Genomic DNA, 18,234 nt, shown 5'->3' with positions numbered 1-18,234 from the left:
TCTCCCTCTCTTCCTCTCTCCCTCTCTTCCTCTTTCCATCTCTCCCTCCCTTCCTCTTCCATCTCTTCCTCTCTTCTCTTTCCATCTCTCACTCCCTTCCTCTTTCCATCTCTCCCTCTCTTCCTCTTTCCATCTCTCCTCCTTCCTCTTTCCATCTCTCCCTCTCTTCCTCTTTCCATCTCTCCCTCTCTCCTCTTTCCATCTCTCCCTCTCTCCTCTTTCCATCTATCCCTCTCTTCCTCTTTCCATCTCTCCTCCTTCCTCTTTCCATCTCTCCCTCTCTTCCTCTCTCCCTCTCTTCCTCTTCCATCTCTCCCTCCCTTCCTCTTTCCATCTCTTCCTCTCTTCTCTTTCCATCTCTCCCTCCCTTCCTCTTTCCATCTCTCCCTCTCTTCCTCTTTCCATCTCTCCTCCCTTCCTCTTTCCATCTCTCCCTCTCTTCCTCTTTCCATCTCTCCTCTCTTCCTCTTCCATCTCTCCCTCTCTTCCTCTTTCCATATCTTCCTGTCTTCCTCTTTCCATCTCTTCCTCTCTCCCTCTCTTCCTCTTTCCATCTCTCCCTCTCTTCCTCTTTCCATCTCTTCCTGTCTCCCTCTCTTCCTCTCTCCCTCTCTTCCTCTTTCCACCTCTTCCTCTCTTCCTCTTTCCATCTCTTCCTCTCTTCCTCTTTCCATCTCTTCCTCTCTTCCTCTTTCCATCTCTTCCTCCCTTCCTCTTTCCATCTCTCCCTCTCTTCCTCTTTCCCTCTCTTCCTCTTTCCATCTCTTCCCCCCTTCCTCTTTCCATCTCTCCCTCTCTTCCTCTTTCCCTCTCTTCCTCTTTCCATCTCTCCCTCCCTTCCTCTTTCCATCTCTTCCTCTCTTCCTCTTTCCATCTCTTCCTCTCTTCCTCTTTCCATCTCTTCTCTCTTCCTCTTTCCATCTCTCCCTCTCTTCCTCTTTCCATCTCTCCCCTCTTCCTCTCTCCCTCTCTTCCTCTTTCCATCTCTCCCTCCCTTCCTCTTTCCATCTCTTCCTCTCTTCCTCTTTCCATCTCTCCCCTCTCTTCCTCTTTCCATCTCTTCCTCCCCTTCCTCTTTCCATCTCTCCCTCTCTTCCTCTTTCCATCTCTCCCTCTCTTCCTCTTTCCATCTCTCCCTCTCTTCCTCTTTCCATATCTTCCTGTCTTCCTCTTTCCATCTCTTCCTCTCTCCCTCTCTTCCTCTTTCCATCTCTCCCCTCTCTTCCTCTTTCCATCTCTTCCTGTCTCCCTCTCTTCCTCTCTCCCTCTCTTCCTCTTTCCACCTCTTCCTCTCTTCCTCTTTCCATCTCTTCCTCTCTTCCTCTTTCCATCTCTTCCTCTCTTCGTCTTTCCATCCCTCCCCCCCTCCTCTTTCCATCTCTCCCTCTCTTCCTCTTTCCCTCTCTTCCTCTTTCCATCTCTTCCTCCCTTCCTCTTTCCATCTCTCCCTCTCTTCCTCTTTCCCTCTCTTCCTCTTTCCATCTCTCCCTCCCTTCCTCTTTCCATCTCTTCCTCTCTTCCTCTTTCCATCTCTTCCTCTCTTCCTCTTTCCATCTCTTCCTCTCTTCCTCTTTCCATCTCTCCCTCTCTTCCTCTTTCCATCTCTCCCTCTCTTCCTCTCTCCCTCTCTTCCTCTTTCCATCTCTCCCTCCCTTCCTCTTTCCATCTCTTCCTCTCTTCCTCTTTCCATCTCTCCCTCCCTTCCTCTTTCCATCTCTTCCTCTCTTCCTCTTTCCATCTCTCCCTCCCTTCCTCTTTCCATCTCTCCCTCTCTTCCTCTTTCCATCTCTCCCTCCCTTCCTCTTTCCATCTCTCCCTCTCTTCCTCTTTCCATCTCTCCCTCCCTTCCTCTTTCCATCCCTCCCTCTCTTCCTCTTTCCATCTCTCCCTCCCTTCCTCTTTCCCATCTCTCCCTCTCTTCCTCTTTCCATCTCTTCCTCCCTTCCTCTTTCCATCTCTCCCTCTCTTCCTCTTTCCATCTCTTCCTCCCTTCCTCGTTCCATCTCTCCCTCTCTTCCTCTTTCCATCGCTCCCTCTCTTCCTCTTTCCATCTCTTCCTCTTCTAGTTCACTGCACTACACATAGATACAGTGTACCCCACACTACACTACACTACATGTAGATACACAGTGTACACTACACTACACTACATTACCCTACCCTACCCTACACTACACGTAGATACATAGTGTACACTACACTACACTACACTACACATAGATACAGTGTACACTACACTACCCTACCCTACCCTACACTACACTACACTACACTACCCTACCCTACACTACCCTACACTACACGTAGATACATAGTGTACACTACACTACACTACACTACACTACACTACACATAGATACAGTGTACACTACACTACCCTACCCTACCCTACACTACACTACCCTACACTACACTACATGTAGATACATAGTGTACACTACACTACACTACACGTAGATACATAGTGTACACTACACGTAGATACATAGTGTACACTACACTACACGTAGATACATAGTGTACACTACACTACACGTAGATACATAGTGTACACTACACTACACTACACATAGATACATAGTGTACACTACACTACACTACACGTAGATACAAGACGCCCCACAAGCTGGACTGTGTAATATTTAATGAAGCTGCCAGATGAGGACTTTCTCAATCTAGACACTCTAATGTACTTGTCCTCTACTTGTCCTCTTGCTCAGTTGTACACCTGGGCCTCCCACTCCTCTTTCTATTCTGGTTAGAGACAGTTTGCGCTGTTCTGTGAAGGGAGTAGTACACAGCGTTGTACCAGATCTTCAGTTTCTTGGCAATTTCTCGCATGGAATAGCCTTCATTTCTCAGAACAAAAATATGGCAAGTTTCAAAAGAAAGTTATTTGTTTCTGGCCATTTTGAGCCTGTAATTGAACCCACAAATGCTGATGTTCCAGATACTCAACTAGTCTAAAGAAGGCCAGTTCTATTGCTTCTTTAATCAGAACAACAGTTTTCAGCTGTTCTAACATAATTGCAAAAGGGTTTTCTAATGATAAATTAGCCTTTTAAAATGATAAACTTCGATTTGCTAACACAACGTGCCATAGCAACACAGGAGTGATGGTTGCTGATAACGGGCCTCTGTACACCTATGTAGATATTCCGTAAAATATCTGCCGTTTCCAGTCATTTACAACATTAACAATGTCTACACTGTATTTCTGATCAATTTCATGTTATTTTAATGGACATTTTTTTTTGCTTTTCCTTCAAAAGCAAGGACAGTTCTAAGTGACCCCAAACTTTTGAACAGTAGTGTAGATACAGAGTGTACACTACACTACACTACACGTAGATACAGAGTGTACACTACACTACACTACACGTAGATACAGAGTGTACACTACACTACACGTAGATACAGAGTGTACACTACACTACACGTAGATACATAGTGTACACTACACGTAGATACAGAGTGTACACTGCACTGCACTACATGTAGATACATAGTGTACACTACACTACATTACACGTAGATACATAGTGTACACTACACTACACGTAGATACAGTGTACACTACACTACACTACATGTAGATGCATAGTGTACACTACACGTAGATACATAGTGTACACTAAACTACACTACATGTAGATACAGTGTACACTACACTGCACTACATGTAGATACATAGTGTACACTACACTACACGTAGATACATAGTGTACACTACACTACATTACACGTAGATACATAGTGTACACTACACTACACGTAGATACAGAGTGTACACTACACTACACGTAGATACATAGTGTACACCACACTACACGTAGATACACAGTGTACACTACACTACACTACACTACATGTAGATACAGTGTACACTACACTGCACTACATGTAGATACAGTGTACACTACACTACACGTAGATACATAGTGTACACTACACATAGTACATAGTATACACCACACTACATGTAGATACAGAGTGTACACCACACTACACGTAGATACAGAGTGTACACTACACTACACTACATGTAGATACAGAGTGTACACCACACTACACGTAGATACAGAGTGTACACTACACTACACTACATGTAGATACAGAGTGTACACTACACTACACGTAGATACAGAGTGTACACTGCACTGCACTACATGTAGATACATAGTGTACACTACACTACATTACACGTAGATACATAGTGTACACTACACTACACTACACGTCGATACATAGTGTACACTACACTACACGTAGATACATAGTGTACACTACACTACACTACATGTAGATACAGTGTACACTATACTGCACTACATGTAGATACATAGTGTACACTACACTACATGTAGATACATAGTGTACACTACACTACATTACACGTAGATACATAGTGTACACTACACTACATTACACGTAGATACATAGTGTACACTACACTACACGTAGATACAGAGTGTACACTACACTACACTACACGTAGATACATAGTGTACACTACACTACACTACATGTAGATACAGTGTACACTATACTGCACTACATGTAGATACATAGTGTACACTACACTACATGTAGATACATAGTGTACACTACACTACATTACACGTAGATACATAGTGTACACTACACTACATTACACGTAGATACATAGTGTACACTACACTACACGTAGATACAGAGTGTACACTACACTACACTACACGTAGATACATAGTGTACACTACACTACACGTAGATACACAGTGTACACTACACTACACTACACTACATGTAGATACAGTGTACACTACACTGCACTACATGTAGATACAGTGTACACTACACTACACGTAGATACATAGTGTACACTACACATAGTACATAGTGTACACTACACTACATGTAGATACAGAGTGTACACCACACTACACGTAGATACAGAGTGTACACTACACCACACTACACGTAGATACAGAGTGTACACTACACTACACTACACGTAGATACAGAGTGTACACTACATGTAGATACAGAGTGTAGACTACACTACACATATATACAGAATGTACACTACACTACACTACACATATATACAGAGCGTACACTACACTACACTACACGTAGATACATAGTGTACACTACACTACACTACACATAGATACAGTGTACACTACACTACCCTACCCTACACTACACTACACGTAGATACTACGTGTACACTACACTACACTACATATATATACAGAGTGTATGGTACTTACTGTATATTACTATAGGGGGCAATGGGGCTCAGCATTCTGTGATATAGGGGTGAGTGTATGGTACTTACTATAGGGGCAACGGGGCTCAGCATTCTGTGATATAGGGGTGAGTGTAGGTACTTACTATAGGGGGCAATGGGGCTCAGCATTCTGTGATATAGGGGTGAGTGTATGGTACTTACTATAGGGGCAATGGGGCTCAGCATTCTGTGATATAGGGGTGAGTGTATGGTACTTACTATAGGGGGCAACGGGGCTCAGCATTCTGTGGAGCTGGTCTCAGTTAGGAGGAGAGTAGTTCTGTCAGAGGAGAGCAGTAACCAGCCAGGTCCAGGTTAGCATCTGTCTGCCTGTTGTCCATCACTGTTAGGGGCTGCCAGTACTAACAGGCTACAACACTCTTCTTACCCTGTACAAGGAGATGAGAGACAGTTACAGATCCACTATATCTTGGGACAAAAAGTTTTTATTGAGGAGGGGACTGTGGATCTGTGTACGTTTACTGTTGCCTTGTTTTATTTAAATCGATTTAAACAGGGAAAGCCCTGCACACAATCATACAATTCACAACATTTACAAATCCAAATCGATAAACACCTACAATATTTACAAGCAATTTAAGAAATGTAACTTAGAAAACACGATTATGAAAAATATACCCATTCCTCAGTAAAAACGTAATCAACCAGCCGTCCAAACTGCCCTAGAATCCCAAGAACATTCAACTTTAGAGTTTTTGAGTTTTTGAGATCATTCCACAGGTAAACACACGCATTCACACACATGTATATTACATGTATAACCTCTCATTCGTGTCGTCTGAGATTCCCAAAGATTGGAAAGCAGCTGCGGTCTTGAACCAAACTGCTACAGACATATATCTATCCTACCCTGCCTATCTAAGGTCTTCGAAAGCCAAGTCAACAAACAGATTACCGACCATTTCGAATCCCACCATACCTTCTCCGCTATGCAATCTGGTTTCAGAGTTGGTCATGGGTGCACCTCAGCCACCTCAGCCACGCTCCTAAACGATATCTTAACCGCCATCGATAAGAAACAATACTGTGCAGCCGTATTCATTGACCTGGCCAAGGCTTTCGACTCTGTCAATCACCACATCCTCATCGGCAGACTCGATAGCCTTGGTTTCTCAAATGATTGCCTCGCCTGGTTCACCAACTACTTCTCTGATAGAGTTCAGTGTGTCAAATCGGAGGGCCTGTTGTCCGGGCCTCTGTCAGTCTCTATGGGGGTGCCACAGGGTTAAATTCTTGGACCGAGTCTCTTCTCTGTATACATCAATGATGTCGCTCTTGCTGCTGGTGAGTCTCTGATCCACCTCTACGCAGACGACACCATTCTGTATACTTATGGCCCTTCTTTGGACACTGTGTTAACAACCCTCCAGGCGAGCTTCAATGCCATACAACTCTCCTTCCGTGGCCTCCAATTGCTCCTGAATACAATTAAAACTAAATGCATGCTCTTCAACCAATCGCTGCCTGCACCTGCCCACCCGTCCAACATCACTACTCTGGACGGTTCTGACTTAGAATATGTGGACAACTACAAATACCTAGGTGTCTGGTTAGACTGTAAACTCTCCTTCCAGACTCATCAAACATCTCCAATCCAAAGTTAAATCTAGAATTGGCTTCCTATTTCGCAACAAATCATCCTTCACTCATGCTGCCAAACATACCCTTGTAAAACTGACCATCCTACCGATCCTCGACTTCGGCGATGTCATTTACAAAATCGCCTCCAATACCCTACTCAATGAATTGGATGCAGTCTATCACAGTGCAATCCGTTTTGTCACCAAAGCCCCATATACTACCCACCACTGCGACCTGTACGCTCTCGTTAGCTGGCCCTCGCTTCATACTCGTCGCCAAACCCACTGGCTCCAGGTCATCTACAAGACCCTGCTAGGTAAAGTCCCCCCTTATCTCAGCTCGCTGGTCACCATAGCAGCACCCACCTGTAGCACGCGCTCCAGCAGGTATATCTCTCTGGTCACCCCCAAAACCAATTGTTCCTTTGGCCGCCTCTTCTTCCATTTCTCTGCTGCCAATGACTGGAACGAACTACAAAAATCTCTGAAACTGGAAACACTTATCTCCCTCACTAGCTTTAAGCACCAACTGTCAGAGCAGCTCACAGATTACTGCACCTGTACATCGCCCATCTATAATTTAGCCCAAACAACTACCTCTTCCCCTACTGTATTTATTTATTTTGCTCCTTTGCACCCCATTTTTTTTATTTCTACTTTACACATTCTTCCACTGCAAATCTACCATTCCAATGTTTTACTTGCTATATTGTATTTACTTCCCCCACCATGGCCTTTTTTTGCCTTTACCTCCCTTATCTCACCTAATTTGCTCACATTGTATATAGACTTATTTTTCTACTGTATTATTGACTGTGTGTTTGTTATACTCCATGTGTAACTCTGTGTTGTTGTTCATGTCGAACTGCTTTGCATTATCTTGGCCAGGTCGCAATTGTAAATGAGAACTTGTTCTCAACTTGCCTACCTGGTTAAATAAAGGTGAAATAAAAATAAATAAATGAATAAATAAATATCAGCAAGTACGAGTGTAAGTACACACACGCATACAAGCACGCAACCACGTACACACAAACACACGCCAATACACAGGCATCAACTAACCACACACACGCCAATAAACAGGCATCAACTAACCACACACACGCCAATTCACAGGCATCAACTAACCACACACACGCCAATACACAGGCATCAACTAACCATTTTACAGTCCAATACACAGGCATCAACTAACCATTTTACACTCTAATACACAGGCATCAACTAACCATTTCACACTCCAATACACAGGCATCAACTAACCATTTCACACACTCTAATACACAGGCATCAACTAACCATTTCACACTCTAATAAACAGGCATCAACTAACCATTTCACACTCTCCAATACACAGGCATCAACTAACCATTTCACACACGCCAATACACAGGCATCAACTAACCGTTTCACACGCCAATACACAGGCATCAACTAACCGTTTCACACTCTCCAATACACAGGCATCAACTAACCGTTTCACACACTAATCTAAACACACAACATAAATGAAAAAACAGCTGCCTACAAGTTTAACAAACACACACACGTCCACATTAACACCTGCTGTCTCCCAGACTGAGTCACACACACGTCCACATTAACACCTACTGTCTCCCAGACTGAGTCACACACACGTCCACATTAACACCTACTGTCTCCCAGACTGAGTCACACACACGTCCACATTAACACCTACTGTCTCCCAGACTGAGTCACACACACGTCCACATTAACACCTACTGTCTCCCAGACTGAGTCACACACACGTCCACATTAACACCTACTGTCTCCCAGACTGAGTCACACACACGTCCACATTAACATCTGCTGTCTTCCAGACTGAGTCACACACACGTCCACATTAACACCTACGGTCTCCCAGACTGAGTCACACACACACACGTCCACATTAACACCTACTGTCTCCCAGACTGAGTCACACACACACACGTCCACATTAACACCTACTGTCTCCCAGACTGAGTCACACACACACACGTCCACATTAACACCTACTGTCTCCCAGACTGAGTCACACACACGTCCACATTAACACCTACTGTCTCCCAGACTGAGTCACACACACGTCCACATTAACACCTACTGTCTCCCAGACTGAGTCACACACACGTCCACATTAACACCTACTGTCTCCCAGACTGAGTCACACACACGTCCACATTAACACCTACTGTCTCCCAGACTGAGTCACACACACGTCCACATTAACACCTACTGTCTCCCAGACTGAGTCACACACACACACGTCCACATTAACACCTACTGTCTCCCAGACTGAGTCACACACACACACGTCCACATTAACACCTACTGTCTCCCAGACTGAGTCACACACACACACGTCCACATTAACACCTACTGTCTCCCAGACTGAGTCACACACACGTCCACATTAACACCTACTGTCTCCCAGACTGAGTCACACACACGTCCACATTAACACCTACTGTCTCCCAGACTGAGTCACACACACGTCCACATTAACACCTACTGTCTCCCAGACTGAGTCACACACACACACGTCCACATTAACACCTACTGTCTCCCAGACTGAGTCACACACACGTCCACATTAACACCTACTGTCTCCCAGACTGAGTCAGACACACGTCCACATTAACACCTACTGTCTCCCAGACTGAGTCACACACACACACGTCCACATTAACACCTACTGTCTCCCAGACTGAGTCACATACACACACACGTCCACATTAACACCTGCTGTCTCCCAGACTGAGTCACACACACACACGTCCACATTAACACCTACTGTCTCCCAGACTGAGTCACACACACACACGTCCACATTAACACCTACTGTCTCCCAGACTGAGTCACACACACACACGTCCACATTAACACCTACTGTCTCCCAGACTGAGTCACACACACGTCCACATTAACACCTACTGTCTCCCAGACTGAGTCACACACACGTCCACATTAACACCTACTGTCTCCCAGACTGAGTCACACACACGTCCACATTAACACCTACTGTCTCCCAGACTGAGTCACACACACGTCCACATTAACACCTACTGTCTCCCAGACTGAGTCACACACACGTCCACATTAACACCTACTGTCTCCAAGACTGAGTCACACACACACACGTCCACATTAACACCTACTGTCTCCCAGACTGAGTCACACACACACACGTCCACATTAACACCTACTGTCTCCCAGACTGAGTCACACACACACACGTCCACATTAACACCTACTGTCTCCCAGACTGAGTCATACACACGTCCACATTAACACCTACTGTCTCCCAGACTGAGTCACACACACGTCCACATTAACACCTACTGTCTCCCAGACTGAGTCACACACACGTCCACATTAACACCTACTGTCTCCCAGACTGAGTCACACACACGTCCACATTAACACCTACTGTCTCCCAGACTGAGTCACACACACGTCCACATTAACACCTACTGTCTCCCAGACTGAGTCACACACACACACGTCCACATTAACACCTACTGTCTCCCAGACTGAGTCACACACACGTCCACATTAACACCTACTGTCTCCCAGACTGAGTCACACACACACACGTCCACATTAACACCTACTGTCTCCCAGACTGAGTCACACACACACACGTCCACATTAACACCTACTGTCTCCCAGACTGAGTCACACACACGTCCACATTAACACCTACTGTCTCCCAGACTGAGTCACACACACATCCACATTAACACCTACTGTCTCCCAGACTGAGTCACACACACATCCACATTAACACCTACTGTCTCCCAGACTGAGTCACACACACACACGTCCACATTAACACCTACTGTCTCCCAGACTGAGTCACACACACACACACGTCCACATTAACACCTGCTGTCTCCCAGACTGAGTCACACACACACACGTCCACATTAACACCTACTGTCTCCCAGACTGAGTCACACACACGTCCACATTAACACCTACTGTCTCCCAGACTGAGTCACACACACGTCCACATTAACACCTACTGTCTCCCAGACTGAGTCACACACACGTCCACATTAACACCTACTGTCTCCCAGACTGAGTCACACACACGTCCACATTAACACCTACTGTCTCCCAGACTGAGTCACACACACACACGTCCACATTAACACCTACTGTCTCCCAGACTGAGTCACACACACACACGTCCACATTAACACCTACTGTCTCCCAGACTGAGTCACACACACACACGTCCACATTAACACCTACTGTCTCCCAGACTGAGTCACACACACGTCCACATTAACACCTACTGTCTCCCAGACTGAGTCACACACACGTCCACATTAACACCTACTGTCTCCCAGACTGAGTCACACACACGTCCACATTAACACCTACTGTCTCCCAGACTGAGTCACACACACACACGTCCACATTAACACCTACTGTCTCCCAGACTGAGTCACACACACACACACGTCCACATTAACACCTGCTGTCTCCCAGACTGAGTCACACACACACACGTCCACATTAACACCTACTGTCTCCCAGACTGAGTCACACACACACACGTCCACATTAACACCTACTGTCTCCCAGACTGAGTCACACACACACACGTCCACATTAACACCTACTGTCTCCCAGACTGAGTCACACACACGTCCACATTAACACCTACTGTCTCCCAGACTGAGTCACACACACGTCCACATTAACACCTACTGTCTCCCAGACTGAGTCACACACACGTCCACATTAACACCTACTGTCTCCCAGACTGAGTCACACACACGTCCACATTAACACCTACTGTCTCCCAGACTGAGTCACACACACACACGTCCACATTAACACCTACTGTCTCCCAGACTGAGTCACACACACGTCCACATTAACACCTACTGTCTCCCAGACTGAGTCACACACACACACGTCCACATTAACACCTACTGTCTCCCAGACTGAGTCACACACACACACGTCCACATTAACACCTACTGTCTCCCAGACTGAGTCACACACACGTCCACATTAACACCTACTGTCTCCCAGACTGAGTCACACACACATCCACATTAACATCTACTGTCTCCCAGACTGAGTCACACACACATCCACATTAACACCTACTGTCTCCCAGACTGAGTCACACACACGTCCACATTAACACCTACTGTCTCCCAGACTGAGTCACACACACGTCCACATTAACACCTGCTGTCTCCCAGACTGAGTCACACACACACACGTCCACATTAACACCTACTGTCTCCCAGACTGAGTCACACACACACACACGTCCACATTAACACCTACTGTCTCCCAGACTGAGTCACACACACACACGTCCACATTAACACCTACTGTCTCCCAGACTGAGTCACACACACGTCCACATTAACACCTACTGTCTCCCAGACTGAGTCACACACACGTCCACATTAACACCTACTGTCTCCCAGACTGAGTCACACACACGTCCACATTAACACCTACTGTCTCCCAGACTGAGTCACACACACGTCCGCTCACACACAGCGGTACAAAAACTGTCAAATATATCGGCACCATTGCATAAATTACTATTTCTTCTAAAATAAGTTGAAATTGAAAATACCTTTGGTGTTTACGTGTGCATTTGTTTAATTAGCAACTTCATAGGACAAAGAAGAAGAAGAAGAATCTAAACCAAAATGTTGAATTTTCATGTGTCCTGGGCTAAGTTATTCACAATTCAAATACATTTTGTAGGACACAATGATTCTCATTTACTGTGTCGTTTATCTCACCTGTCAACGTTGCAGGTGGTCACCCACAGGGTAAGAATTGGAATTCACCCATTTTTTTTCTATAGGAAAATGAGCATTCTGCTCCATTGCACTCAATTGTAAAGCGCAAGGGTGCCAATATATTTGACCACATATATTCATTAGCCTGAGGCAGACAGGAATGGACACAGTAAGGCTGTGGTCAGAGAGCAGGGCTTTAAAGAGGGCATTCTAAATCTGACTCCCTCCCAAAAACAACCAAAAGAACACTGCTTTCTGTGCATTGGCTGAGACCACTGCTTTCTGTGCGTTAGCTGAGACTAGTGCTTTCTGTGCGTTAGCTGAGACCAGTGCTTTCTGTGCGTTAGCTGAGACCAGTGCTTTCTGTGCGTTAGCTGAGACTAGTGCTTTCTGTGCGTTAGCTGAGACCACTGCTTTCTGTGCGTTAGCTGAGACCACTGCTTTCTGTGCGTTAGCTGAGACCAGTGCTTTCTGTGCATTAGCTGAGACCAGTGCTTTCTGTGCGTTAGCTGAGACCACTGCTTTCTGTGTGTTGGCTGAGACCACTGCTTTCTGTGCGTTAGCTAAGACCACTGCTTTCTGTGTGTTAGCTGAGACCAGTGCTCTGTGTGTTGGCTGAGACCACTGCTTTCTGTGCGTTAGCTGAGATCAGTGCTCTGTGCGTTAGCTGAGATCAGTGCTCTGTGCGTTAGCTGAGATCAGTGCTTTCTGTGTGTTGGCTGAGACCACTGCTTTCTGTGTGTTAGCTGAGATCAGTGCTCTGTGCGTTAGCTGAGATCAGTGCTCTGTGCGTTAGCTGAGATCAGTGCTTTCTGTGTGTTAGCTGAGACCACTGCTTTCTGTGCGTTAGCTGAGACCACTGCTTTCTGTGTGTTGGCTGAGACCACTGCTTTCTGGTTGTTAGCTGAGATCGGTGCTCTGTGCGTTGGCTCAGACCAGGGCTCTGTGCGTTGGCTGTAAAGACTGCTCTGTTGCCCTGTGTGTTAGCTAGGGCTATAAAGACTGCTCTGTTGCTCTGTGTGTTAGCTAGGGCTGTAAAGACTACTCTGTTGCTCTGTGCGTTAGCTAGGGCTGTAAAGACTGCTCTGTTGCTCTGTGTGTTAGCTAGGGCTGTAAAGACTGCTCTGTTGCTCTGTGTGTTAGCTAGGGCTGTAAAGACTACTCTGTTGCTCTGTGTGTTCGCTAGGGCTGTAAAGACTGCTCTGTTGCCCTGTGTGTTAGCTAGGGCTGTAAAGACTACTCTGTTGCTCTGTGTGTTAGCTAGGGCTGTAAAGACTGCTCTGTTGCTCTGTGCGTTAGCTAGGGCTGTAAAGACTACTCTGTTGCTCTGTGTGTTAGCTAGGGCTGTAAAGACTGCTCTGTTGCTCTGTGCGTTAGCTAGGGCTGTAAAGACTGCTCTGTTGCTCTGTGTGTTAGCTAGGGCTGTAAAGACTACTCTGTTGCTCTGTGCGTTAGCTAGGGCTGTAAAGACTGCTCTGTTGCTCTGTGTGTTAGCTAGGGCTGTAAAGACTGCTCTGTTGCTCTGTGTGTTAGCTAGGGCTGTAAAGACTGCTCTGTTGCTCTGTGTGTTAGCTAGGGCTGTAAAGACTGCTCTGTTGCTCTGTGCGTTAGCTAGGGCTGTAAAGAGCCGCATTCTCATGAGACTTACTGTAACACAATAAGGCAGTAGAAGTAGTCAAAATAATGGGAAACGATGTTTCCTACAACAACAACATTTGACCCACAGCATTCTGACTGACTTATTTTCCAGTTTTCAGATATACTCTTGATACAAATTAAAGGAAATTTCAAAAGAAGGACATTACATTTTTGTTTTGCTCTGCTTTCCAGGGAAGATAAGTCAAGCGTTTCTAGGGAAATCATGTAGTCAGATGAAATGCATTGTAATCCTGCAGCGTTTTCTATATTTGTTGATCTAATATGACTTTAGCCTCTCCAACAGGACAATCAGTTCACAGAGAATTGAACAGATCTTACATAAAAACATTCATGTCTATTAAGATGCACATATTTAAAATACTTGGTCCACAAAACATAATGGATAAATTCCACATCCTGTTTCAGACCAGCTAGAAGAGTATTAGGCTGCATATTGAAAAAGGAATGCTGAAAGCCAGAATGAACATTTTTCCATTACATACAGAACTAGAAGATAATGATAATATATATTTTTTTAAAGGTAACCCATTTTTTTTTAAACAACTTCATTCCATAAATATCCTAAATCTGTAATGTGTATTTTTAGCATGTTTCATCAATGCGATAAAAAGCATGACCCTCTTCTTAAAGCGGTCCATTCGATCATATGGAAGTGAATATTATGCAGTAAACTCAGCGCACGGCTGTCCCTGAACAATGGACTGCACAAGGCTTCTGTCTGGAGTGGGTTGAACTCATGTACCTTCTCCTGACACACACAGACATCTCTAACTTAACTTTTATCAGTACACTAATTTATAAATTGCTTTGAAATAAACAGAGCTATTTATACACTTTAAGAAATATTAAATAGTGCAGACGATGAGAAAGAATTATAGAAAGAGAGATTGACAGAGAACCCCACAGGGGCTAAACAGATGGACAGACAGACAGAACAGGAGATGTTGAGCTTGGGAAAGTACATGGTGGCCAGCGGCCAAAGACAAGTCCACGCTTCCTGTACTTCCTTCACACCCACAGAGATAGAGCCAAGTCAAACAGACACAGACAGCAGCCACCTCCTACCACGCTACAGTAGAAACACAGCACAGCGCTGCGGTCACAGCACTCCAACACTGAAGACAGAGGAGAGAGAAGCTGTTCTTACCTATTCATGCCTGCAGATTCTCTTTCTATCTGAACGCAGCAGTTAGATAATCCTGTTGGGCAGAGAGCAGAGAGCAGAGAGCAGAGAGCAGAGAGCAGAGAGCAGAGAGCAGAGAGCAGAGAGCAGAGAGCAGAGAGCAGAGAGCAGAGAGCAGACCTTGTGTTCACCGCTGCCTTTCTTGTCTCCATGTATGGGACACAACTCAACTAACCCTCTCCCTCCCTCTCTCCCTCCTCTCCCTCCTCTCTCTCTCTTTCTAGCTCTGCCTGCCAGTGACAACAGAGTGCACACACACAATTCCCCTCCCCCATCCCTCCCTCCCTCTTTATGTTAAAAGTATTTAAGCAGGGAGAGAGAATGAGAGGGGGGAGTTGACCAATCATGTTTGAGAGAGAGAGAGAGAGAGAGAGAGAGAGAGAGAGAGAGAGAGAGAGAGAGAGAGAGAGAGAGAGAGAGAGAGAGAGAGAGAGAGAGAGAGAGGGTTAGAGGGAATTGAGTTTTGCCCAGGATAATTATCTAGGGGCAGGGGGGTCAGGGGGTACAGAGAAGGGTAATGAGGTAAGGGGAAGAGATTTGGGTGGGAACACTCTCATTTAACTCCCCTCAGTGTTGTGTCCTGAGATAAAATACTTATAGTCCAGATTGTTATTTTCTTTCATCCACAGGTATGACAATTCATGGAATTCATTCCAAATATGATTTTGGTCAAAAACATGCCAAACACTCTTCAAATCAATATCCTAATTTGTTATACTGTAATAACAGCTCAATCCATAACCCAACTCAACTGAACAGTTTAAGCTCAACGGTAAGGGGAGGACAGAAGGAAAATAAAGTTAAATGGATGTGATATTGATGATGTAAGCTGCTCCTATGTTCTGGGCTCCATGGTCACTGACCTCTCTGTCTCTTAGTCTCTCTGTCCTCTCCCTCTCCCTCTCCCTCTCCCTCTCCCTCTCCCTCTCCCTCTCCCTCTCCCTCTCCCTCTCCCTCTCCCTCTCCCCCTTCCCTTCCCTCTCCCTCTCCCTCTCCCTCTCCCTCTCCCTCTCCCTCTCCCTCTCCCTCTCCCTCTCCCTCTCCCTCTCCCTCTCCCTCTCCCTCTCCCTCTCCCTCTCCCTCTCCCCTCTCCCTCTCCCAGATGTGTGTCTGGTTTTAAGAGTCTCACCAAGGGCCACATGTCCAGCAGAACTCCTCCTGTTACCACAGATGCTAAACTCCTCTCATACACACATCCATCCCCACCACGTTACCCACACACATCTATCCATCCCCACCACATTACAGCACATCCATCCCCACTATGTTACACACACACACACGCCTCTCACACACATCTCCTCTTCTATCTCTCTCTCTCCTCTTCTATCTCTCTCTCTACTCTTCTATCTCTCTCTCCTCTTCTATCTCTCTCTCCTCTTCTATCTCTCTCTCCTCTTCTATCTCTCTCTCCTCTTCTATCACTCTCCTCCTCTTCTATCTCTCTCCCCTCTTCTATCTCTCTCTCCTCTTCTATCTCTCTCTCCTCTTCTATCTCTCTCTCCTCTTCTATCTCTCTCTCTCCTCTTCTATCTATCTCTCCTCTTCTATCTCTCTCTCCTCTTCTATCTCTCTCTCCTCTTCTATCTCTCTCTCCTCTTCTATCTCTCTCTCCTCTTCTATCTCTCTCTCCTCTTCTATCTCTCTCCCCTCTTCTATCTCTCTCCTCTTCTATCTCTCTCTCCTCTTCTATCTCTCTCTCCTCTTCTATCTCTCTCTCCTCTTCTATCTCTCTCTCCTCTTCTATCTCTCTCTCCTCTTCTATCTCTCTCTCTTATCTCTCTCTCCTCTTCTATCACTCTCTCCTCTTCTATCCCTTCCTCTTCTATCACTCTCTCTCCTTCTTCTATCACTCTCTCCTCTTCTATCTCTCTCTCCTCTCTTAGCTCTCTCTCCTCTTCTATCACTCTCTCCTCTTCTACTCTCTCCTCTTCTATCACTCTCTCCTCTTCTATCACTCTCTTCTCTTCTATCTCTCTCTCCTCTTTTATCTCTCTACTCTTCTATCTCTCTCTCTCCCCTCTTCTATCTCTCTCTCCTCTTTATCACTCTCTCCTCTTCTATCTCTCTCTCCCTCTTCTATCTCTCTCTCCTCTTTATCTCTCTACTCTTCTATCTCTCTCTCTCCTCTTCTATCTCTCTCCTCCTCTTCTATCTCTCTACTCTTCTATCTCTCTCTCTCCTCTTCTATCTCTCTCTCCTCTTTATCACTCTCTCCTCTTCTATCTCTCTCTCCTCTTCTATCTCTCTCTCCTCTTTTATCTCTCTACTCTTCTATCTCTCTCTCTCCTCTTCTATCTCTCTCTCCTCTTCTATCTCTACTCTTCTATCTCTCTCTCTCCTCTTCTATCTCTCTCTCCTCTTCTATCTCTCTACTCTTCTATCTCTCTCTCCCCTCTTCTATCACTCTCTCCTCTTCTATCTCTCTCTCTCTTCTAGCTCTCTCTCCTCTTCTATCACTCTCTCCTCTTCTATCTCTCTCTCCTCTTCTATCACTCTCTCCTCTTTTATCTCTCTACTCTTCTATCTCTCTCTCTACTCTTCTATCTCTCTCTCCTCTTCTATCTCTCTCTCCTCTTCTATCTCTCTCTCCTCTTCTATCTCTCTCTCCTCTTCTATCACTCTCTCCTCTTCTATCTCTCTCCTCTTCTATCTCTCTCTCCTCTTCTATCTCTCTCTCCTCTTCTATCTCTCTCTCCTCTTCTATCTCTCTCTCTC

General features: G+C 45.5%; 1 protein-coding gene across 1 annotated transcript in view; it reads right to left on the bottom strand.

Annotated features, from left to right (window-relative positions):
• Window positions 1-15,681, bottom strand: part of LOC109907078 (putative fidgetin-like protein 2) — a 45,702-nt gene extending 30,021 nt beyond the window's left edge. Inside the window, exons 1-2 of the mRNA XM_031794665.1 lie at window positions 15,481-15,681; window positions 5,498-5,667 (exon numbers count right to left, since the gene is read on the bottom strand). Coding sequence (XP_031650525.1) covers window positions 5,498-5,522 — 25 coding nt within the window. The 5' untranslated portion in view covers window positions 5,523-5,667; window positions 15,481-15,681. The remainder of the gene's footprint in view (window positions 1-5,497; window positions 5,668-15,480) is intronic.
• Window positions 15,682-18,234: the final 2,553 nt, after the last annotated feature.

This window comes from Oncorhynchus kisutch, linkage group LG17 (genome assembly GCF_002021735.2).
Source record: "Oncorhynchus kisutch isolate 150728-3 linkage group LG17, Okis_V2, whole genome shotgun sequence".
Lineage (NCBI taxonomy): Eukaryota > Metazoa > Chordata > Actinopteri > Salmoniformes > Salmonidae > Oncorhynchus > Oncorhynchus kisutch.
The sequence above is the reverse complement of the archived record's forward strand: the minus strand, read 5'-3'. Positions and strand labels throughout refer to the sequence as shown.